A 20,814-nucleotide genomic window follows, 5' to 3' on the forward strand; every position below is an offset into this window, starting at 1 on the left:
TTTACAAACAAGGACTGAACAATTTGGGGAAAATCCTGTATTTTTCTGACAGATAATCATAATCGCAACTTGATTTGTAATCATACTTTTAAGTTAAGCATTATATTAACATATATACCATTTATACCAATATTGAGCTCTTAAAGTAAGTAGTTTATAGTGCCATCTAGAGGAGAGGCTGAAATTTACAACAACGAACTGCTCCTCTGCTCACCCCCTCCCTTCCCTGAGCGCTACGGTATCCTCAGCCGGTCAAATGTCGCCCTCGTCGTCTTTCTCCGTGTCAGCAGATGAGGTTCTAGTATTTATTCAGATGTATATGTGTCTTTAGCGAAGCTTGATTTGTTCTCTCGGGTTTGTCCTTACAGGCTCTAGTAGAAACATGACGTCTCGCTGCTAACAGTGGCTATGCAACAGCGGCCCATGTCTATGTTATTTTACATGCCTTTTTGAAACACTACGAAAATGAAACCAAACTATTATACAGCCACTAGACAATGCAGGTGCACATAATATGTATAAAAGAGTGGATTTTGGGTCATATAAACCCATAAATACTACGCAGTGTCCCTTTAAAGTAACACCATTATTATTATAAGTTAAAATGCAGTGGTGTAATTAGGCCGAAACAAAGTCAGCTACTGACTTTTCACACGAGGCAGATTAATTCCCAGCAAGATAATTTGCTCTCTCATCATCCTCCTCTTCCTCACATATACTTCACACACTGGTCTAGTGAAATTAGATTACGATGGAGCGAGAGATAAGGCGACTCTAATTATGATTATTAATTGAATTGTTTTATTTTCTACGCACTGCGGTCAAAATCCCTCAGCTCCGTTCCGATCACATACCCTGGTATATGCAGTAGAACAGTATGTCTGATTTAGCTTGTGTACCACTGGTGGTCCACGTACCGCAGTTTAAGAACCATTGGTGTAATAGATTTATGCGATGATGAAGCGATGGGAAGCATTGGAAATATTGACTACTCTATATTCCAATGCAAGGATGACAACTAAAAACAGTGATTCTGAATATGATTTGGTAATTGCTGTTATTTGCCATGTCATGTGTTGTGTTTGTGCGACAATTAGAGAATTGCGAGCATCATGCATGAGTCATAAACCACACGCATGCGTTTAAATTTCTGCTGTGGCACCGTTGGATGAGAATACTGTGTTCAGTCCTGTGTCTGCTGCATTATTAGTCTCCTCCAAGGTTAGCGCTGCCCTGCAGAAGTCAGTCAGCCTGTGCATTAGTGTAAGCCCAGTACCAAGAGCCATTTAATTAAAAGAGCATGCTACATGCTGGCTAATCCTGAACAGATGTAGCATCAAAGGCTGAAGCTCTGTGCCTGATTATCAGTGGTTACCAAAAGTATATTTGAACTGTGGCATCATTTCTGAATACTTATATAATTTCTGAATATAATCTTAATCCTGCTTCTTTTTCATTTCATTTCCCGCTGAAAGGGTTCTCTGCTCAAAATGAAACTTGATACGACTGATGCCTTGATGCTCCAGTCTTGGTTCATTTGTCAGAGGAGTGTTTGTTCTCTGTGTGTGTCTGTCTCTGCCTATTTGTGTGTGTGTTTTTTCATGGACACGTCCCCAGAAACTGAGCTATTTAAAGCTCAGGTTGTTTGTCTCTCTGTTGGGTTACTCTAACTGCACAAGACAGCTGACACAACTGGAGGTTTTGCACGCCTGTGTCTCACAAACCCGTGTTTTTTTGCGTGGTGGGGTCTGTGTCTCTGCAGGAGTGCTGTGGAACCTGTCGTCGTGTGACGCGGTGAAGATGACAATCATCCGGGACGCCTTAACGACCCTCACCAACACTGTGATCGTCCCTCACTCCGGATGGAGCAGCTCCACCTTTGACGATGACCACAAGCTGAAATTTCACTCCTCCCTGGTGCTGAGGAACACCACAGGCTGTCTGAGGTGAACCACCTGATGAACACACTGGGCACTAGCACCACACGGTGGACGTGGGACGCTATTGCGTGTAGTTGGCAACACAATTAGAGCTGAAAATATGAATTGATTACTAAATTAATTGTCAACTATTTTGATAATCAATTGTTTTGAAGCTTTTTTTCATTATAAAAACAAGATTTCTGATTGTTTTAGCTTCTTAAATGTGAATATTTTCTTAGTTAGTTGCAGCTCTACAAACAAATCTAAGTAATTCTTATCAAAAGTCACATTTCATTTACGAACAGTATCATAATGTGTACTTTTACATAAGCTCTAGCTTTATTGTCTTTTTTAAGAATTGTTTGTTTTAGTCTGATAGCTATAGTCACGATACTGTGTTTATTCTAACACTATTTACTCAGTGAAGTGCTCTAATGATTCCACTCAGACCACACACACACTTCATGCATTATTGATGGTGCATGTGGGTGACAAAACCACATTACACACTTATGTGGGAGACACGCACGCACACACACACACAAAGCTGTAATTTTTGTGTTCATTTATCCCCCGTTTGTTTGTTGAGCTTTTAACTCAAATAACAGGTCCACTGTCTGGTTGTGTGTGTGTGTGTGTTTGTGGGCATGTGCTTTACAAGGAACCTGAGTTCAGCTGGAGAGGAGGCCAGAAAACAAATGCGCGTCTGTGAGGGCCTGGTGGACTCTCTGCTGTACGTCATCAAAGCCTGTGTAAACACCTCTGACTTCGACAGCAAGGTACACACACACACACACACACTGAGCTGCACACGCACACTTAGCCAAGAAGACATCACATGCTGCCACGTGATAAGAGGCTCTCAGGAACAGACCTACTTACTCTGCCTGATTCATTTTATTGCCTGCATCTAAATGACCCTCAAAGTAGCCAACAGCAGCGGTTTCATGTGTTCTGTCACCCAAAGCGAAAGCCACACTGTTCTTTGTTGACATTCAGAATTCACCGTACAGGACACTTCGCCCAATGACGTGCTGTACAGTACACTATGATATCATTGGAAATGAAAATAGAGCTCTCAGATGTGCAACTGTGTAACTGTAAAAGACAAATCTGTACCGTGGAGATAATTTGCCGTGGAAACTGGGCTCGTTCACTGTGTCAAACATTCAGTTTATTCTCAGTGATGTTCTGTGTGTGAGCTAAATCATAACCAACACAGTGTGGTTTAATGTTAAATCCATTTGCTCTGGTCCAGACATTCACTTTAACTGGAGACTCTTGGGTCTATATCTAATAGAATTGTAAGGCATCAAACAGCAACAAACTCTTTCTCTTCTCTTCTTCTTCTTCTTCTTCTTCTGCTGCTGCCTTCAGATTGTGGAGAACTGTATTTGCACTCTGAGAAACTTGTCCTATCGCCTGGAGCTGGAGATGTCGGCGTCGCGACTGATTGGAGGACAGGAGCTGGACGGCTTACTGGGCAGTGAGTCGCCCAGTAAAGAGGTGGATTCCAGCTGCTGGAGCAGGAAGAAGAAGAAGAAGAAAAAGAGCTCGCAAGAAGACTTGGTAAGTGAGACAATGGAACTTCTGGAATTCTGATTTTTATTATCTAATGTTAAAAATCACATTAAAATCAACTTCCTGTCATGTAAAAGTAATAATTTCTACACATTTGGCAGGTTTGTGCACAAAATAAACTTAGAGCTGAGCAATGAATCACTTTGAAATTGAAGCAGTTTGAAATAAAATCATTTTAAAAGGAGTTTAATTCTTGAATTATTTTTTATAGATCTGTCTAAAACTGGACTGAAAACAGTTAATATTTCCCATCCTTGGAACAGGATACAGTGTGTAAAGTCATAATTGCAATACCTGTTGCAAATGGATGTAGTCTGTTTTTTTGCAGTCACTTAATTTGCTAATTTTAACAAAATGTATTAGATTTAAAGTCTTTACCTTGTGTACTATGTAAATCTGGACAGAAATAGTTATAAACTGCTACTTTATAGAGCAATTGTAAGGCGTTAAATCTCATTTTTTTATTATAAAGACAGATTTTTCCATTATTGACCTTAAATATGCACTGTTTTACATAGTAAAGTTAATAAAGAGAAGTAAAACCTTTGTTCTGTGTTCAGTGGGACGGTGTGGGGCCCATCCCTGGCTTCTCCAAATCTCCTAAAGGGGCAGAGATGCTGTGGCACCCTGCTGTTGTCAAGCCTTACTTGACGCTGCTCGCTGAAAGCTCAAACCCCGCGACTCTGGAAGGAGCAGCTGGCTCTCTTCAGAACTTATCAGCTGGCAACTGGAAGGTACAGCAACATCTTTGTAGTTTCACACACATTTCACACACTGATTAAAGCATTAAGTGCATGCGAAACCTCTCCGGTGTCTGGTTTACATCCATGTTATTTTGTGCGTGCACAGTTTGCAGCATACATCCGTGCAGCCGTGCGTAAGGAGAAAGGACTGCCCATCCTCGTGGAACTACTGCGCATGGACAACGACAGGGTGGTGTGTTCGGTGGCCACTGCTTTGAGGAACATGGCGCTGGATGTCAGGAACAAGGAACTCATAGGTCAGGAGCTACTCAGACATACAGCCAAACTTTCACACTGTATGGGTTTCAAATGAGCTGAATAATAGAAGCACAACATGAATATTCTTACTTGTACTGGTGCTGTGTGTAGGATTTCAGAGAAAGATAAAGCATATAATTAATGCTGGGCACATTAACCACATCAACGTTAACGCACGTTAACTTAACTGACCGGCAAAAGGCGCGCACAACGTCATGTTTACGTGCTGTGGCACCAGAGTCCAGGTACCGTTTACCATTTAGCTCCATTAGCTGCGTTAGCTGCGTTAGCTGCGTTAGCTTCTATAGCGCCTACAGTTGAACTGGAGCAGCCTGTTTATTAAAATATTTGCGCTACAAATAACCAGCATAGCTGTGTACTGCGTATGTTTGCCTCTGTTTTTAAAGTTTAGCGTTACTTTAACGGCGGTTAGCGGCATCAACATTAACTCACGTTAAGGCGTTTCCATGACAACTGACCGGAAAAAGACGAGGGTGATGTCATGTTTAACGTGCCGCGGCACCAGAGTTCAGGCACCGTTTACCAGTTAGCTGCGTTAGCTGCGTTAGCTCCTTTAGCGGCGTTAGCGCCTACAGTCGAACTGGAGCAGTCTGTTTATTAAATTATTTGCGCTACAAATAACCAGCACAGCTGTGTACTGCGTATGTGTGCCTCTGTTTGTAAAGTTTAGCGTTACTTTAGAGACTAATTTTAACAATCGGGAGTCACGTAAAACATGACATCACGAGACATCCTTTATTTCATTCAGTCATCATGGAAATGCGATATGCGCTCACGTCATTAACGTGCCCACCTCTACATATAATACATATAATATTCAGAATTATGACCGGTTTTGAAGAGCAAAATGTTCACTTAGTATTTATTGTGTTTTTTTATTTTTTATTATAGTACAACTCAACACTGTCTTGAGGGAAAGGTAGCCGTGTCATTTACTGGCATCTTGTTACTGCTGCGTTTCAAGACACAAAAGTCATCAGTTGTGTCTTTATATTCTCTTCTTGCATTTGCTTGGAGCCATGAAGCAGTCTAACACGAAGCCATTTGGTTTTGCTTGGCTACTTCCACAGTATTGACTTGTATTGTATTGACTTAAGTGCGTATGATACATTCCAAATGATCCGGCTGCAAAGTACATTAATGTGAGTATTGGAGAACTTAAAATGTCACAATTATAACAAACAGATTGTGCCGGACACGCAGTATTATTGATACATACATAATATTCATTCAGCGCATTACGCCCCCAAACAGTTTAATGTTTTGTACAATAGTCCTGCTGACAGAGTGAGCGTCGTTAAACTGAGTATTTAAAATGAAACGGAACTGAGGCTTTTAGTTTTTACGGCTTTAACTGCTGCTTATCATTCTTAATTTTTATCTGACTCCAGACTTTTCTGTCCCAAGAAACAGTCTCGCTTAATGAGAAAGTTTTTATGTGCTCTCTCTCTCTGCGTGGAACTAATGAGAAATTACACTTTTGGTGAGGCAGGGGTGATGCCTGAGGGGGGGGGAAGAAAGAGGAGATGCAGCATTTGTTTAAAAATGCATTTATAACCTGTGCTGCATGTATTGAGGTCCTTCAGCTGAGCTGCATATACAGTATCTATAGCACCAGGCTGCATGCAAAGCAAACACACCCACGACCTTGCAGTGTTAATGCAATGTCATTGTAAAAAAAAAAAACTGCTTACTTCACTGCATTTTCAAGCAGAATGTTAATATGTCGCTCAAGATAGAGAACACTTTGATTAGGGAACACATATTCACCATTAACTAGGTGCTTACTAACATATATAAGTAGCATACTAGCCCTTTATTAGTAATCAAGCATGCATTAACACCTTATTCTACCTCTGTTACAACAGGAATTAAGATTTTTCCTATATAAGGTGTTAATACGTGCTTAATATTTACTAATAAAGGGCTAGTACGCTACTTATATATGTTAATAACCACCTAGTTAATGGTGAATATGTGTTCCCTAATCTAAAGTGTTACCAGAAATTCTAGAAGACAGTCTGTGTGATAGGCATCCACTTACACATTATGTATTCAAAACAATGCAGTGACTGTGTGTGTGTATGTGGCAGCAGCAGCAGCAGCAGCAGCCTCCCTGTCCTCTGCTCCTGCTGGCACACGGCTCGTCTCACTGTCCTTCTTCCCGTTTTTTTTTTCAGGGAAATACGCGATGAGGGACCTGGTCAACCGTCTCCCCGGAGGAAACACCTCTCTGCTGTCGGACGAGACGGTGGCGGCCATCTGTTGCACCTTGCACGAGGTGACCAGCAAAAACATGGAGAACGCCAAGGCCTTGGCCGACACGGGCGGCATCGAGAAGCTGGTCAACATCACCAAGGGCAGAGGAGACAGGTGTGTTGCAGCGCGACATGTTTGTCCACACATGCACTTCTGTGAGGGGGGTGTAGAGAGCGTGAGAACACAAGTGCCACAGTCCTGCCACAGTTATCAGCACATGTGGCTGGTCTATACATATAAATGCTTGCGGATGGAGAATCTGCAGCCAAAGGGAAGGTGATTTTGTGTGCATTGAGGTTGCATAGTATATCCCTCTGGAATGATGACAGCAGCTATTTCCAGCCTGCTATATATTCACTAAATGTTCCAGGTTAAAATACGCTGAGGACACTCTCTTCCATCTATCACACTCAGCATCATTTGGATTTTTTATCAACTCTGAGTACACTTAGGTCATAACAATGATCTTTTTGAGATTCTTGTTACTTTCCCATGGTCTTTGACTTCCTCTGGCACTGTAGTGTTTCCTCTCTTACTTCATATACGTCCCATAGCCTCATTAAAACAGCCAAAGTCACGAAAAAGTTTTGGGGGAGCTTACATCTGATGAATGTGCTTCAGAGCAGGGCCTCACAGGAGTCTTCAACATTCAAATGAAGTGTATGATGCATTAAAACATGTGAACTTTTAAATAAATGTAGATTCATAGATGGAAATGTGGTATTACTTACTGTGGTTTTGTGAGGACCAAAAATCGTATAAACCATATGAAGTAAGGACATTTTGGGAAAGTGAGGACATTTTGGCTGGTCCCCACATGTTTAAATGGTTTTTAGGGGTCAAGACCTGGTTTTAGGGTTAGGATTAGGATTAGGATTAGGCACTTAGTTATAATGGTTAAGATTCGGGTAAGGGGCTAGGGAATGCATTATGTCTATGAGGGTCCTCACTATGAGTGCTATACAAAATTGTGTGTGTGTGTGTGTGTGTGTGTGTGTGTGTGTGTGTGTGTGTGTGTGTGTGTGTGTGTGTGTGTGTGTGTGTGTGTGTGTGTGTGTGTGTGTGTGTGTGTGTGTGTGTGTGTGTGTGTGTGTGTGTGTGTGTGTGTGTGTGTGTGTGTGTATTGGGGACATGCAATATGAAGCAACACTAAACACACGTTTCTACTCCAGACAAACGCGATCCACAATCTGATTTAAAACCTTTCCCATTTTTTTAAAATGCACTGTTACTCTGACTCACACCAGCATATGAACTCTATCTGATCATTCAAAACACAGTTATTGAATATGAATGTGTGTGTGAGATAAAGTCATTTGGACGGAAATATTATGCGGATCTGAAGCCTTTGTTAGCTATAATGAAGCACACTCTGGGAACCAATCTGCATGACGATAAGAAGATTTAACTTGGTATTTTGTTCTACTCGCTTCCCCCGTGTCATTATTGAAATTGATTAAAGTGAATCATCCGTGCTCAGTGTTTGTTTTCGTGTGTGTGTCTGTTTTCCAGGTACTCGATGAAGGTGGTCAAAGCTGCTGCTCAGGTGCTGAACACACTATGGCAGTACCGGGATCTGCGTACCATTTATAAAAAAGTAAGAGCACTGGGATATTAGAATTTTTATTATTAGAATGATTATTATTCTCTCTTTCACTCCTCAGCTTCTTATATTTATTATTTGTTTGTTTGCTCTTGTCATTTTCCTCTGTGTTGATTCATGCATCAGGTTTATGTGGGTAGTATCTAGAGCTGGAACTATTAAAAACAAATGAAACAATAATAAATTACATTAATACAATTTAAACAGATATACATACTAGCTGAATTTAAGGCATGACCTAAATCAAAATAAATAATGAAATACTATAATTCCTATAACAAATAAGTTATCTTGGAAAAAGGGGAAAAAAGCAGCAGAGGCACTCACTCATTTATTTTTTTGACAATTCTACAGTCATAAAATCTAAACTAATTCCAAGGTTAATAATAGCACTTTCTCCTCTCTGTTCTCCCCTTATAGGACGGATGGAACCAAAACCATTTCGTCACTCCAGTGTCGACCCTCGAAAGAGACAGGTTCAAGTCCCAGCCCACCCTTCCCACCAGTGCAACTCAAATGTCCCCAGTCAACCACCCTGGTAGGTTCTTCCAGCTTCCAGCTACAGGCCGAGCCAGATGAAAATAGAAAACCACCAGTGAAACAGGAAAACCTCCGGAATTTAATGTGAAACCCTGTGTTTTTCTCTTTTCCAGCTGCCAGTGCCACGTCGTCGCCTGCAATGCTGGGCATCAAAGAGCATAGAGACATTATCAAAGATTACCAGAGAGCACAGTCAACTATGCAGTTTTATAATTTCCAAGGGGACAACAGTATTCATAAAAACCAGTATCCAGGTACACAAAGCACACATCTGGAAGCTGTTGAAAGTACATGCAACTATCTCTCAACTATCTACCCTCTGCATTAGAATGTAATCACAATCTACTCTCCATTCAGGAAGTGACTTATTTTATTCTAAGGATGGTCAATGAGGGATCCACAATCACGCAGTCATAGACTGTATTTAAAAGTGTGTACAATCCTCCGGTTGCAAAAGGAGATAAGTTGTGAAGCCTTGAGATTTGAATGACACATTACAGATTCTGCAACTAGAAATTCACAGATGTCACCTGCAGCCGGGCACCTAGACAGCTGTCAATCAGACTAGGTGTTATATATGTCCTGTTTTAAAGTCTACTTTTTTCCACATAGGAACATAATTCACAAATTTACATCATGTGCTATTGAAGAAGACTTAAAGTAGCGATAGAGAACTTTAACTCCTCAGGAAAATGTTATAGACAGTCTATGATCGCAGGTAGTGACGTAGCTGATGGCGTTGCTAACTTTCGTCAGAGCTCCATAGGTGTCAGTATTGCACATATTGTGTGCTTGCATCATACTTGCATGTCTTGTCTTAGCCAAGTTTGTTAGATCTATGTTGCACAATGTGATTTTATAATGATCTCTCGTATGAATGCTGAAATCTCACAGTGTGTAGGAGGCATGAGACACTCATGCAGGTTATTTCTCAGCAACTCGGAGCTGTTGTTTGTGTCTGCACAGCAGTGACATGGACTGACCAGACAGTGGAAGACACACACATACACACACATGCTTGTGCAACAATCTTAATGAGGAAACTTTGAGATATAATTCTCCCACCTATTAACCCTCTATCCCAGGGGTCTGCAACATTTGCAAAAACCTATGTGACCCACAAAGTGAAGATTACCTTTAAAGGGGTGGCTTTAAAGCCAAAATGTCCTCACTCCCTATGGTTTATAAATGTTTTGGTCCTCACAAAGATACCCATACAAAAACACACACACATTCTCTCTCTCTACAGTGGTGCTTTTGTTTGTGGGCCCAATTTGCAGTTTGCAACTTGAGTGGGCACGCAGACATACTACAGCCAGATGAGAGTTCTCACCAGCCTACACTGGTTTGGTGGTAGCAGGGGGAGGAGGGCAAAGTAAACGAGACGAGCCACAGCCTCCACAGTCCATGTGTTGCATAGCGATGTGGAAATTGAGTTTCAGGATTCCACTAGATGGATGGATGGATGGATGGATGGATGGATGCAGTGCCAGAGAAAATTCCCGTCCCATGGGTCTATCTTAACAACAGAACTGTAGTGGCCAAAAGCTCAGCATAGCACTTTGTGACCTGTCTAGCTACAGACAATTGTCTCCCCTTGGGGATTTGCGGACTGATATGAAATGAAGTTTGTTTGCTTGATGAACAGCAGCTCTGAGCACTGTTTTTGTATTTTTTCTATTTTTCACAGGGTCTGGAAAACATTCATATTACTACCCATCACCCACAAGAGAGGAGCCGAGAAGAACACAGGTAAATCACTATATTTAGCCACCCAAGTGGGAATTAACTCTTATTTCTCATAATTATAATAATTATATTATAATATAATGTATGGATAAGCATATTATGCTTACACCTGGGCTTTTCCTTTTTTAAAATATGTAACGTGATGTAGGTTACCTTCAATCAACAGAGCAAAATCCAAATAGATTCATCCGTATACACAGACATGAACTTAGAAAAGCAGTAAATGCTTTCTTCCAGGAAGCTGTAGCCTGGTGATATTTAGCATTTTAAAGTTTTATATGGCTTCATGGAAAACAGTAAAGAGAAGGGAAACATAGCTGGAGTGCAAAGGAAAAGACAAGGAGATAGAAATGCAACATCACCGGTGCCAACTGCTGCCAAAACTTCACTGTTGAGACTAAGACAAACAAACGTCATCTCCCAGGAAAGTGCCTTGTTTTTAGGAAACGTCAATCTTGTTTGAAATCCTTCCACCACATTGTTTAAACTCGGCGAGGATGACCAGCACTTCCACCTCACTTCACTGACACAAAGAGACTGTATTCCAGTGCAGATAAACGCCGAGGCAGGGAACGACCCAGCACATCAGCTATTGTCTGCGTCGGAGTGAATGTGACTGCTGGGATTGGTGTAGTCTGCATCTGTCAGTGCAGGACACGTCCATGTGTGCCAGATCTCCTGTTCAGATAACGGACACAGTGATGCAGGCAGAGATGGGAGAGGCACCTTGTTTTCTTGTGTCCTTCCAGCCGTCACATTTAGATTGGCTAATGTGTGATGGCAGTCATTCCCCCAGACATTTCAGACAAAAGAGAGTGTCGTTCATCTTCTGGTTTTGTACCAGTTACCTTGAAACGGGTTTCTCTTGTGTCAGAGGCCGGAGACGAGGAGGTGATTGTTTATCTTACAGGCTAAAACAAAATCAGCTCACACTGTCAATGTATGTTGTGACATTTTATCACCATCACATGGAAGATTTACTTTTTTTAGAAACAATAGAGAGATGGAAAGACACTCACACATACATGTGTACATACGTTTACATACAACCCACATTTCAACCGGTAATGTTTTTAACTGGCACTCAATCCCAGGTCAAATGACCACATCGTCTCAAGCTGTGATTGACATTAGTTTGGAACACAAGAACCCAGTGAAGCTGCTCATGTCCACCAGGGCTGTCCCCATATGAAATCTTCAAATTTGAAGGCAACCATTTTGAGCACCTTATGGACACTTTCTGTACGTTAAGGAGTGACCAATAGGGGTGGGTCAAACTAACTCTTTGGTGTTATATCATCATCTTTCCTCGTGCAATACAGGAATTGATACACTGGCGCAAATATCTATATTTTAGTTATTGAATTAAGGCACTCTTAGGTTAATAGTTCCTTCGTTACTTCATATGTCCTTGAGGTGGCGCTGCTCAAATGAATGAGGGAAACTGGGGTGGAAATTACCTGACCGAAGAAGAGGGAGTTTACAGCTGGATAATGGTGGATAATAAGAGATGCCCCATCCATGTTCAATACATAGAACGTCTTGTTTTCTTCAGTTATATCTGAATATACAGATATTGATATCGTTATGTATCACTATATAAATGTCATTCAGGAGGAAGATTCAAAACAACACAAAAGAAAGAAGGAAAAGCCCACTGAACCAAATCACATTACTCCACCATTAATCCACCAGTTTGTTCATCTAATGACTAAAACGTTGTTTTTAAAGATCTATTATAACTTATTCCACATCCTCTCTTTAAGAAATCAAACTCGCCAAATTAAGCCACTTGTTTTAACGTCCCATTCCTGTTTATATCATTTCCAGCCCTTGCAGCATCTCACACTCACAACATCTAAGTCAATGAGGGTTCAGGACTTTAAGGATTTCGGGGCAAACAATGGGAGTGGGTCCTATTCCAGTGAAAATCAGTTCACCATAACTTACCTTGTCCCCTTTGTCCTTGCAGCCTATGTATTACACAGACGAGATGGGCAGGAGAAACTACGATACATACAGAATGTACCTGCAGCATCCACACGGCTATGACGACCCGTACTTAGACGAGGTCATCACCTACCCGCCTGCCGTGGACTACAGCGCTCAGCCTCACGGACTGAAATCTGCCACCAATTATGTGGACTTTTATGCGAGCACACGGAGGCCTTCTTACAGAGCGGAGCAGTATCCCGGCTCTCCTGACTCCTGGGTATAGGTCTGCAGATGGAGCACCACGTTTACCCCCGATTCTAACATTCGGGGCATCATCACCCTGCCGCGAAGGCAAAGAGCCAGTACCACACAAGAAACAGTGAACTTTTTCATGAACTTTGGCTTTCTAAGTGTGTTTGTTTTAAAGTGAATGTGTGTATGGGGTGGGGGAGTTCAACTGAGTGATGGTAGATGGAAAGAAGGAAGGTTGTGCCAAAGAAGGAAATCACAGAATGTTTTTAATGGTTTTTTTATTTAGTAGAGGAAGATGGAAATCATGCAAGAGTCTGTTTAGGTCCAAATGTGGACACTACTGTGAGGAGACATGCGTCCTACGCTGTCGAGGTGTTAGTTTTATTTCCTTTATGAAACTCTTAGCTGTGATAGCATGGTGAAAGACGTGAGTCATGTGAGCAAAGGTCTGCGGTAAGAGTCAAGTTGGGTAATATGTATGTGCTGAAGCCAAAATGGATCATGAACTCATAAATGTATAAAAAAAAAAAACACACACAAAATACAAACGTAATGTAATGATGTTAGATTGTACAGAGGGATTAAATTGTATCTGTACCTAATGTTGAAAGTGTGTAATGCCATGGAGTCTTGTACATTTCTTTCATTGTATTGTAAATACAGAAAAAAAAAGTTTCCTGGTTAAACTCATCAGCACTGGTTAAAAAAAAGAAAGAAAATAAACTTGTGCCCTGTTAAATCTATAGATATATAAATATATGAAGACATATGTGGACAAAGATGGCATCATAGCACAACCATGTTAAAAAATAATAAAAGGTCAGTTTTGTTTTTTAAACCCTGTATTTTCATGTTTCTTGTGTGCGCTGGAATCATCTTTTTACATACACTATTCACAAAACACTTTGAAATCCTATCTGATCTGTAAAAAAAAACCAATAATAAAACCACCTCCCTATGTGGTTTGAATCCGCTTTGGAAAAATCAGATCTTGATCTTTTTAGCTGTCTAGACATTGCCCAAATATTTAAGCTAGATACAATGTGGATATGGTTAAAAATCTGATATGGGCTACTGTCTAAACAAGGCCTCTGTTTCACTATAAATGCTCTAGTTTGTCCTTTCAGGCCACTGTAGAAACATGGAGCTGCAAGATGGCCGCCTCTGTAAAGAAAGACCCTTGCTAAAAGTACACAAAAGGCTTATGCTAAAGCTACAAAAATCATACAATTAAAATTTACAAACATACTTATAGGTAGTATATTCAAATACACAACTGCTGTACTAGGTTACAACTATATGATTTAGTCCTAACTCATCGTACATATTTTAGTAAACACAGACATACACAAACAACTCAATTACAGTAATACAAGTTTATATAATCTACTACATTTCTTATTAAAATGTATTAAACCTGAAAAGAATACAATTAAATGACGCTTTTGGCCAAACATAAGACAATTTAATGCTAGAAGCTAACGTGAACGTGATTAGTGAATGTTTTTAAGGGGCGTGTCCCAGGAAGCTACGTGACGTCACTCTGAGTATAATCACAACGGAGGAGACAGACAGCGACGCTGAAGTTTGCAGCTTTCTCTCTGTTCTTTGCTTTTGTTTGGAAACTTCGGTGAAATGGTGCAGCAGTCGTCCAAAGCTGGAGTGAAGGAGTCTCCTTTGCTGAAGGCTGGTCACCCTCCTGCTGGTAAAAAAAAATCCGCTGTTTGTTCACACACTTTACTTCAAACCACAGCATTGTTGTTGTGTTGTTTTCACTGCTCGACCCAGTTCACAGAGGCGTGCCGTGCCGTGCCGTGCAAGTCCGTCGAAGCTGCTCCTCCTCATGTTGTCTCCAAGTATCTCACTTTCACGATTTATGGTTTTTAACCGCATTGTGGGAAATAACTGGCGTGTTTTAATTGCTTTGATTATTGCGTCATTGGGTCCACATGGTTTTATTTAACGGGAGGCCTTGAAGTTTGGTTGTGAGTGTTTTTCTGCTCATGAGGACTGAAACTTCAGTATTTTTTATTATTGTAAAATACTGAAGTGTAGTATTTTATTATTTTGACTGCGTCGTGCTGTAAGGCTCCCATGTTTGAAATTCGTCAGTGAAAATTGAAGTTTTCTTGTCATCAAATGATTCAGTCCTAACCACTTCTGTAGGCTCAGGATACGATTTGTCATTAAATATTAGGCATTTGCATCAATGTTTATTCATATTGCAGGTTTTACGTGATTTTAACACGTGGAATCTGCTTCACAAAGCATGTCTTACCAGAGCGTTTCACTTGTTTCAATCGAGTCATGCTAATTGCTAATTAAAAAGTGGCTAGCTTGAGCCACTGGACACCAGGGGCTTTCGTGAGTATTTATTTAGGCCTGAAGATGGGAATAATTACAGCAATTTTGGCTTTAACGGATAATTAAAATCATTCTTATGACTTGTATTTCCTTGTGACCTTGTAGGTTAATTTGCAACTTCCATATGTTGAAGTTTAGGCTACTTGACGTTCTGTGCCGTAGTCGCAAAAGCACAGGTGTAATCAATGAAGCTGATTACTGTGGCCATCGTTAATGTGTCATAGAAACACCTGTGTCTCTATGGTAAGGCCTGTATACATGAATAAGGTTTTTCTTCCCCTCTCTGGCTCTAAAAACAATCGTGTCAACACATGCAGCGTTCTTTAACATCCACACCCACATGAAAACACAGAGAGCCACTAGTAAATGCTGTCCACACATGCACATATCAAGGTAACTGTAAAGCCTTGTTGGCCAATCAGAGGACGAGTGGATAAAATGTCATTTCCTGTTCTGGCAGGCAAACAAACCAGATTTATAATAAGTTGCACTCAACAAAAATATAAATGCATGAAGAAAAACTTGTAGTTATTGTTATGTGACAAACGGAGTAACTATCCAAAAATAACAGTACAACTTGATCAATAAAGTGGCTTTAATTTGCAAAACAACAGTCCTGGAGTAATGGCAGGAAGAACACAATGGGGGTCGATGATCCAAGTTGACAAACTTCAATAACGTGTGTCCACCATTATCCTCACGCAGAGCGGTACACCGGCGATGCATGGACATCACCAGTTTGTCGATCGTGGCCTGGGGGATGCTCTCCCATTCCTCCTGCAGAGCCACGAAGTTGGCGGCTGTTCTGGGGAACTGGAAGTGGAACCCGGTTCACTGTCGTTCCAGTCTCTCTGAATCGAGTCCACAGGCGGTTGACAGTGGAATGATGCACATTCAGTTGTGTTGCCACAGCTGTAACGCTCAACCCAGCACTCAGCATGGCACGCTCACCTCATGATTTGTTACATCTGTGGCATATTGACAAGCGACATAAGTCCACTTTTATTGACCAGACCATAAGGAGTGTCTGTGTACTGGTCACGCATACTGACCACCACTCTGCCATGCTCCATGACTCTCTTGAGTTGAAATGCTCAATCTGAGATTGTAGTCAATAGGAGTGGCCAAGTGACACTGGGCTACTGGGTTTGAGCAAAACAAATCATTCCATTGCATCAAGAATCTGAGCAAATGTCATGACATTCTATTTTTGTTCACCGTTTCAAGTTTGTGCGTTTATATTTTTGTTGAGTATAGTTTGGCTACGTCAACTCGTTTCATGTCAATGACACAAAATTATATATTCCAAGCCAAACCGTTTTCTCTGTACATATTAGCATTTTCAAAGACGTAAGACAAAATTTGCATGTCTATGAAATGCCGAAATACAAAGGCAAAGCTATATTTTCTATAAATTAGTCATTGTATTTCAATTTTGGTACTTTTAAATGCTTATTTTCCACAAAGGGGTCAGGGTCCCCATACATATTGCAGTGCATATATTAATCTTTAACATCTGTGCTGCACCTGTGCATACAGATTCCACATTTATTCAGCTTTTTCTTTCTGGAAGAGTATATTTAACCCTTTTCTGTGTTGGTCTGTAGTGAAGGCTGGAGGTAAACGTGTTGCCAAGAAGACCTTGGAAGACACTGCCACCCATGGGACTCCAGAGAAGGAGACAAAGAGGTCTGAAAAGTTAGGGTAGGTCGGCCTAAGTCTGTATGTGTAGCACTTTTTAATAAATGGAACAGCAAGGATGTATGACTGAACGGATGTTTTAACTTTTAAAATAGCAGCTGTTTTTGACATGCAAATGACTTAAATACCTGTGTATTTGCAGCAGCAGATCCCTTGGCACATTCAACAGGATGCAGCAAGCTGGCATACTTCTGGGGACTCTTGACAAGGTAAATGTTTACAAAATAACTTTTAAAAGGCAGTTTTGTAGCTGGTATGTTGTCTAAACAGAGTATATGGATAAGTAAACTCTTGCACGGTGCTTTTTTTTTCTTTCTCCCTCAGTTGAGCCATGACTTTCCAGAGACACCAGTGAGCGTGAGGCACAGCAAGGTTCGCCCTTCTGTGGAAAAGCCCCACTCGACCCGGACCTTTTTCATTCAGCAGCCGAGGAAGTATTGAACGCCCCAGAGGCGAACTTTGCAGAGTTAACTGAGAAAGACAAACATGACGAGTTAACATTCAAGGGTTTCTGGTGTGATGTGAATAGTGATGGACAGATGGCTTTCATCAAGCCTGGTATTTACTTGGTAGAAAAAGCTATAAATAAATGCTGTAAATACTCCGGCAGATGGGTGGCGTTTTGGGACCAGTATGTTGAAATGGTGTCTTGGGACTGAGTGAGGCTTTTGGGACTGTTGTTTCTTTTTCCAGTAAAATCTATCTATTAACACTTAAGATTTATATATCAGAATTGCATGACATCACTATTTTTCAGACTTGTACACATTTAACAGTGAGCAGTAATGGTCCCTAGGTGGCAGCAAATATCCATTAATAAAGGGAGCAACAGAACAAACAAGAGCTTGGTTTACTTTTTTGTAAAGCAAAGTTGTTGGACTATAACAATAAAAACCTTACATTTCCTCAGTTCTTTGTTGACTCAGCACAGCATACTATATAGCATAATATTATTAATATATTAATTAATATTAAGTCGTGTAGTGTTCAATTTGTTTGAGGATGCGTTCCTCTCGTTATTTAACAGAACAAACAATATAAAACCTGTTTCTTTGTGCTTTTTAAAACGTTTAATTCTGTGTTTTTACTCCGTGTTGAGATCACCTCAGTTGAAAAGAAACTGCTTAAGCATGTTCCTCAGTTATTTTTTTCTATATATAATTTTCTGGTGTGATTCATAGACACAGGCCTGGGGTGCGTTTCACGTGAGGTGGCAAAGAGAAATAAAGAAGAGTAATGGCAAGTTGGATTATAAACATTTTCCCGGTTCCCACTTTACATTCCTCAGCCTGCTTACATTACAGGTTTTACACTCCTGTGTCTGTCACGTAATGTTAGTGCTCAGGAATAAACCTCACTAGGTGGCAAGACGCACTGTTACAAACAACCCTAACATATTTTCCAAGAATCTTTGAAGTGAAACCTTGTAAATCGGTGTGTGTTTAAATGCATTTAAGGACAATTCGTTAAAATAATAGCCATTATATTTCAAAATGGTTGCGCATTAACATTCTTGTGTGTTTTTTGTTCCCGTTAGTGTGTGGTATCTGCGGCATGTCCTCGTGTTAATACGCACAAGTCTTTCTGCTTGCATGAAAAAAAAGTTCACAAACAATATCTGCGAATCGTGCTTTTGCCACGAAAATGCATGAATGATCGCCTTGTAAACACAATGTGTTGACCCCAGATTCCCTGTGATGCTCATGCTGTTCACACATGCCTTTGATACCATCTGTGTGCGAAGTTCACAGACTTCCCTGGCTCTGTTTGAGGAGTGGAGCAGTTGGTGGTCTCGTGACTTGCAGACATGGTTTATTTCACTGCCAGTGTCTTGCCCATTCCCTGCCATCTGAGGAGCCTCGCTGACCCCGCGACGCCCACCACACTGCTGAAAAAAAACACACTGAGCATGTCATAATGCTGCCTGTCTCACACTGACGGCTGCATGACTGACAAGACGTGGTCTACTGCTAAACGTGCGTGTGTACAGTGTATGACATGTCATGTCTTAGGTCAGTGTTTTCCAACCCTGGTCCTCGGGGAACATGGCCATGCCATGTTTTAGATGTTGCCCTGCTCCACAAAACACATGATTCAGATGAAATATTATTTTTTTTAAAAAGTTGAAAACTTACAGAGCCCCCAAAGTGACATGAGAAAAAAAGGTGAAAAATAAATGATAAAAAAAAATTAATACATTTCGTCAATTTTTTTTTTCTTTTTTTTTCTGACCCAAAATCCACTTTTGTATACATATTATGTGCTCCTGCATTGTCTAGTCGCTGTATAATATTCTTTGTTTCATTTTCGTAGTGTTTCAAAAAGTCATGGAAAATAACCGCTACTGCATTGCCACGACGCCATGTTTCTACGGGAGCCTGTATAGACAAACGCGAGAGAACAAATCAAGCGTTGCTTTACTTGTAGTGGAAGTCCCGCCTCCACTTTTTCCGCTTCGTCTGCTACGGCCGCGGTAGCTCGCCCTCTCCCTCGCCTCACGAACCTCATCTGCTGACACGGAGAAAGATGACGAGGATGATATTTGACCGGCTGAGGATACCGTAGCTCTCAGGGAAGGGAGGGGGTGAGCAGAGGAGCAGTTCTTTGTTGTAAATTTCAGCCTCACCTCTAGATGGCACTATAAACTATTTACTTCACCTTTAAATCCCAGAATTTTTTTTTTTTTTTCGTAATTTTGTGGAAACTCGAGATCTCGACTTTGAAACTCAATATTTCAAGGTTTTTTTTGTCTGTTTTTTTTCTCATGTCACTTCGGGGGCACATTCACTTTTTGGGATATATATATATATATATATATATATATATATATATATATATATATATATATATATATATATATATATATATATATATATATATATATATATATATATTTATTTTTAAAGATAAAAGTTGAAACATTGTTGGGGGGGGGGGGGGGACGAGACAAAAGTTGAAACATTCAATTTTATTGAAGAAATTTGACAAAACTTAAAACATACCATAAAAAAAAAAATACGAAAGCTGAAAGTTGAGCTTGATGATGAGCTGACGATTTATTTGAATCAGGTGTTTCTGGAGCAGGGCAACATGTAAAACATGGTAGGGCAGTATTCCCTGAGGACCAGGGTTGGGAAACACTGTTTTAGGTGTTTCCCTGCTCCAACACACCTGATTCAAATAAATGAATCATTATCAGGCTTCAGCAGAGCTTACTGACAAAATGACCATTTGAATCAGGTGTGTTGGAGCAGGGAAACATCTAAAACATGGTATACTGGTGTATAATAACATTTCCTGCATTTAATATTGTGACCTCATGAGGTCGCCACAGTCGAAGCTGTGCAGTCAGCTTCCCTCGTCACACCCACGGTGAGTCCAGAGTCCAGATACAGTCACACGTGATGATAAATATGAAGGTAATATATACAAGGCTTGGTTACTAGAGTGTAAAACTCAGATGACATGTATATTTACATATATATAACAGATTAGAGGACTCAGTTGCCAGATATATTTAGACAAAACCTGTTCCTGGAAAAAAAAGAAAAAAGAATGATCCTTTCAAGACATGAGACATGAATGCAAAGCAGCATTTTAAGTCTGCAAGCCAGTCCAGGTGGTGCAGCATTTGTTTTTTTTTATATACCCTTAGAGATTTTAAGGAGGCAATGCATCAGATTTTATGAGCAGCTTTGTGTTTTGCATGTAAGATCGTTATGTGCAAAGTAACAAATAACTCACTTTGTAACATGAATTATAGTTTGATGTGAAATGGAGGTGCAATTTAAAATCAACCTCTCTTTTTATGTTATTATTAAAATGACAGAAAGAAGTAAATAAATAAAAAAGCCCTTGAGCAATGTCTTCAAGTCACATAATCTGA

General features: G+C 40.5%; 2 protein-coding genes across 3 annotated transcripts in view; both read left to right on the forward strand.

The window, feature by feature from the left end:
- Positions 1-13,589, forward strand: part of LOC310943116 (plakophilin-4-like) — a gene marked incomplete at its 5' end in the record, with an annotated part of 74,547 nt that extends 60,958 nt beyond the window's left edge. Inside the window, 11 exons of the mRNA XM_083908633.1 lie at positions 1,763-1,946; positions 2,584-2,701; positions 3,300-3,491; positions 4,064-4,237; positions 4,353-4,503; positions 6,706-6,898; positions 8,297-8,381; positions 8,808-8,925; positions 9,041-9,181; positions 10,618-10,679; positions 12,649-13,589. Coding sequence (XP_083764759.1) covers positions 1,763-1,946; positions 2,584-2,701; positions 3,300-3,491; positions 4,064-4,237; positions 4,353-4,503; positions 6,706-6,898; positions 8,297-8,381; positions 8,808-8,925; positions 9,041-9,181; positions 10,618-10,679; positions 12,649-12,894 — 1,664 coding nt within the window. The 3' untranslated portion in view covers positions 12,895-13,589. The remainder of the gene's footprint in view (positions 1-1,762; positions 1,947-2,583; positions 2,702-3,299; positions 3,492-4,063; positions 4,238-4,352; positions 4,504-6,705; positions 6,899-8,296; positions 8,382-8,807; positions 8,926-9,040; positions 9,182-10,617; positions 10,680-12,648) is intronic.
- An 833-nt stretch (positions 13,590-14,422) lies between these two features.
- dap1b (death associated protein 1b) lies at positions 14,423-17,818 on the forward strand. 2 transcript variants are annotated; one of them, XM_083908267.1, is made up of 4 exons: positions 14,423-14,568; positions 16,835-16,931; positions 17,071-17,137; positions 17,253-17,818. In XM_083908267.1, the coding sequence occupies exons 1-4, from the start codon at positions 14,499-14,501 to the stop codon at positions 17,367-17,369; spliced, it is 351 nt and encodes a 116-aa protein (XP_083764393.1). In that variant the 5' UTR covers positions 14,423-14,498; the 3' UTR covers positions 17,370-17,818. The 2 variants fall into 2 exon arrangements, with proteins under 2 accessions (XP_083764393.1, XP_083764394.1); XM_083908268.1 differs by having other exon boundaries at positions 17,074-17,137.
- Positions 17,819-20,814: the final 2,996 nt, after the last annotated feature.

This window comes from Microchirus variegatus (assembly GCF_963457635.1).
Source record: "Microchirus variegatus genome assembly, chromosome: 22".
NCBI classification, from domain to species: domain Eukaryota; kingdom Metazoa; phylum Chordata; class Actinopteri; order Pleuronectiformes; family Soleidae; genus Microchirus; species Microchirus variegatus.

Excerpts from the sequence above, each read along its gene's own strand:
- dap1b (XM_083908267.1), top strand. The coding sequence starts at position 14,499 with ATGGTGCAGCAGTCGTCCAAAGCTGGAGTGAAGGAGTCTCCTTTGCTG. Across the intron at positions 14,569-16,834 it reads GGCTGGTCACCCTCCTGCTG|TGAAGGCTGGAGGTAAACGT; the intron begins GTAAAAAAAAAT and ends GTTGGTCTGTAG. Across the intron at positions 16,932-17,070 it reads AAGAGGTCTGAAAAGTTAGG|CAGCAGATCCCTTGGCACAT; the intron begins GTAGGTCGGCCT and ends GTGTATTTGCAG.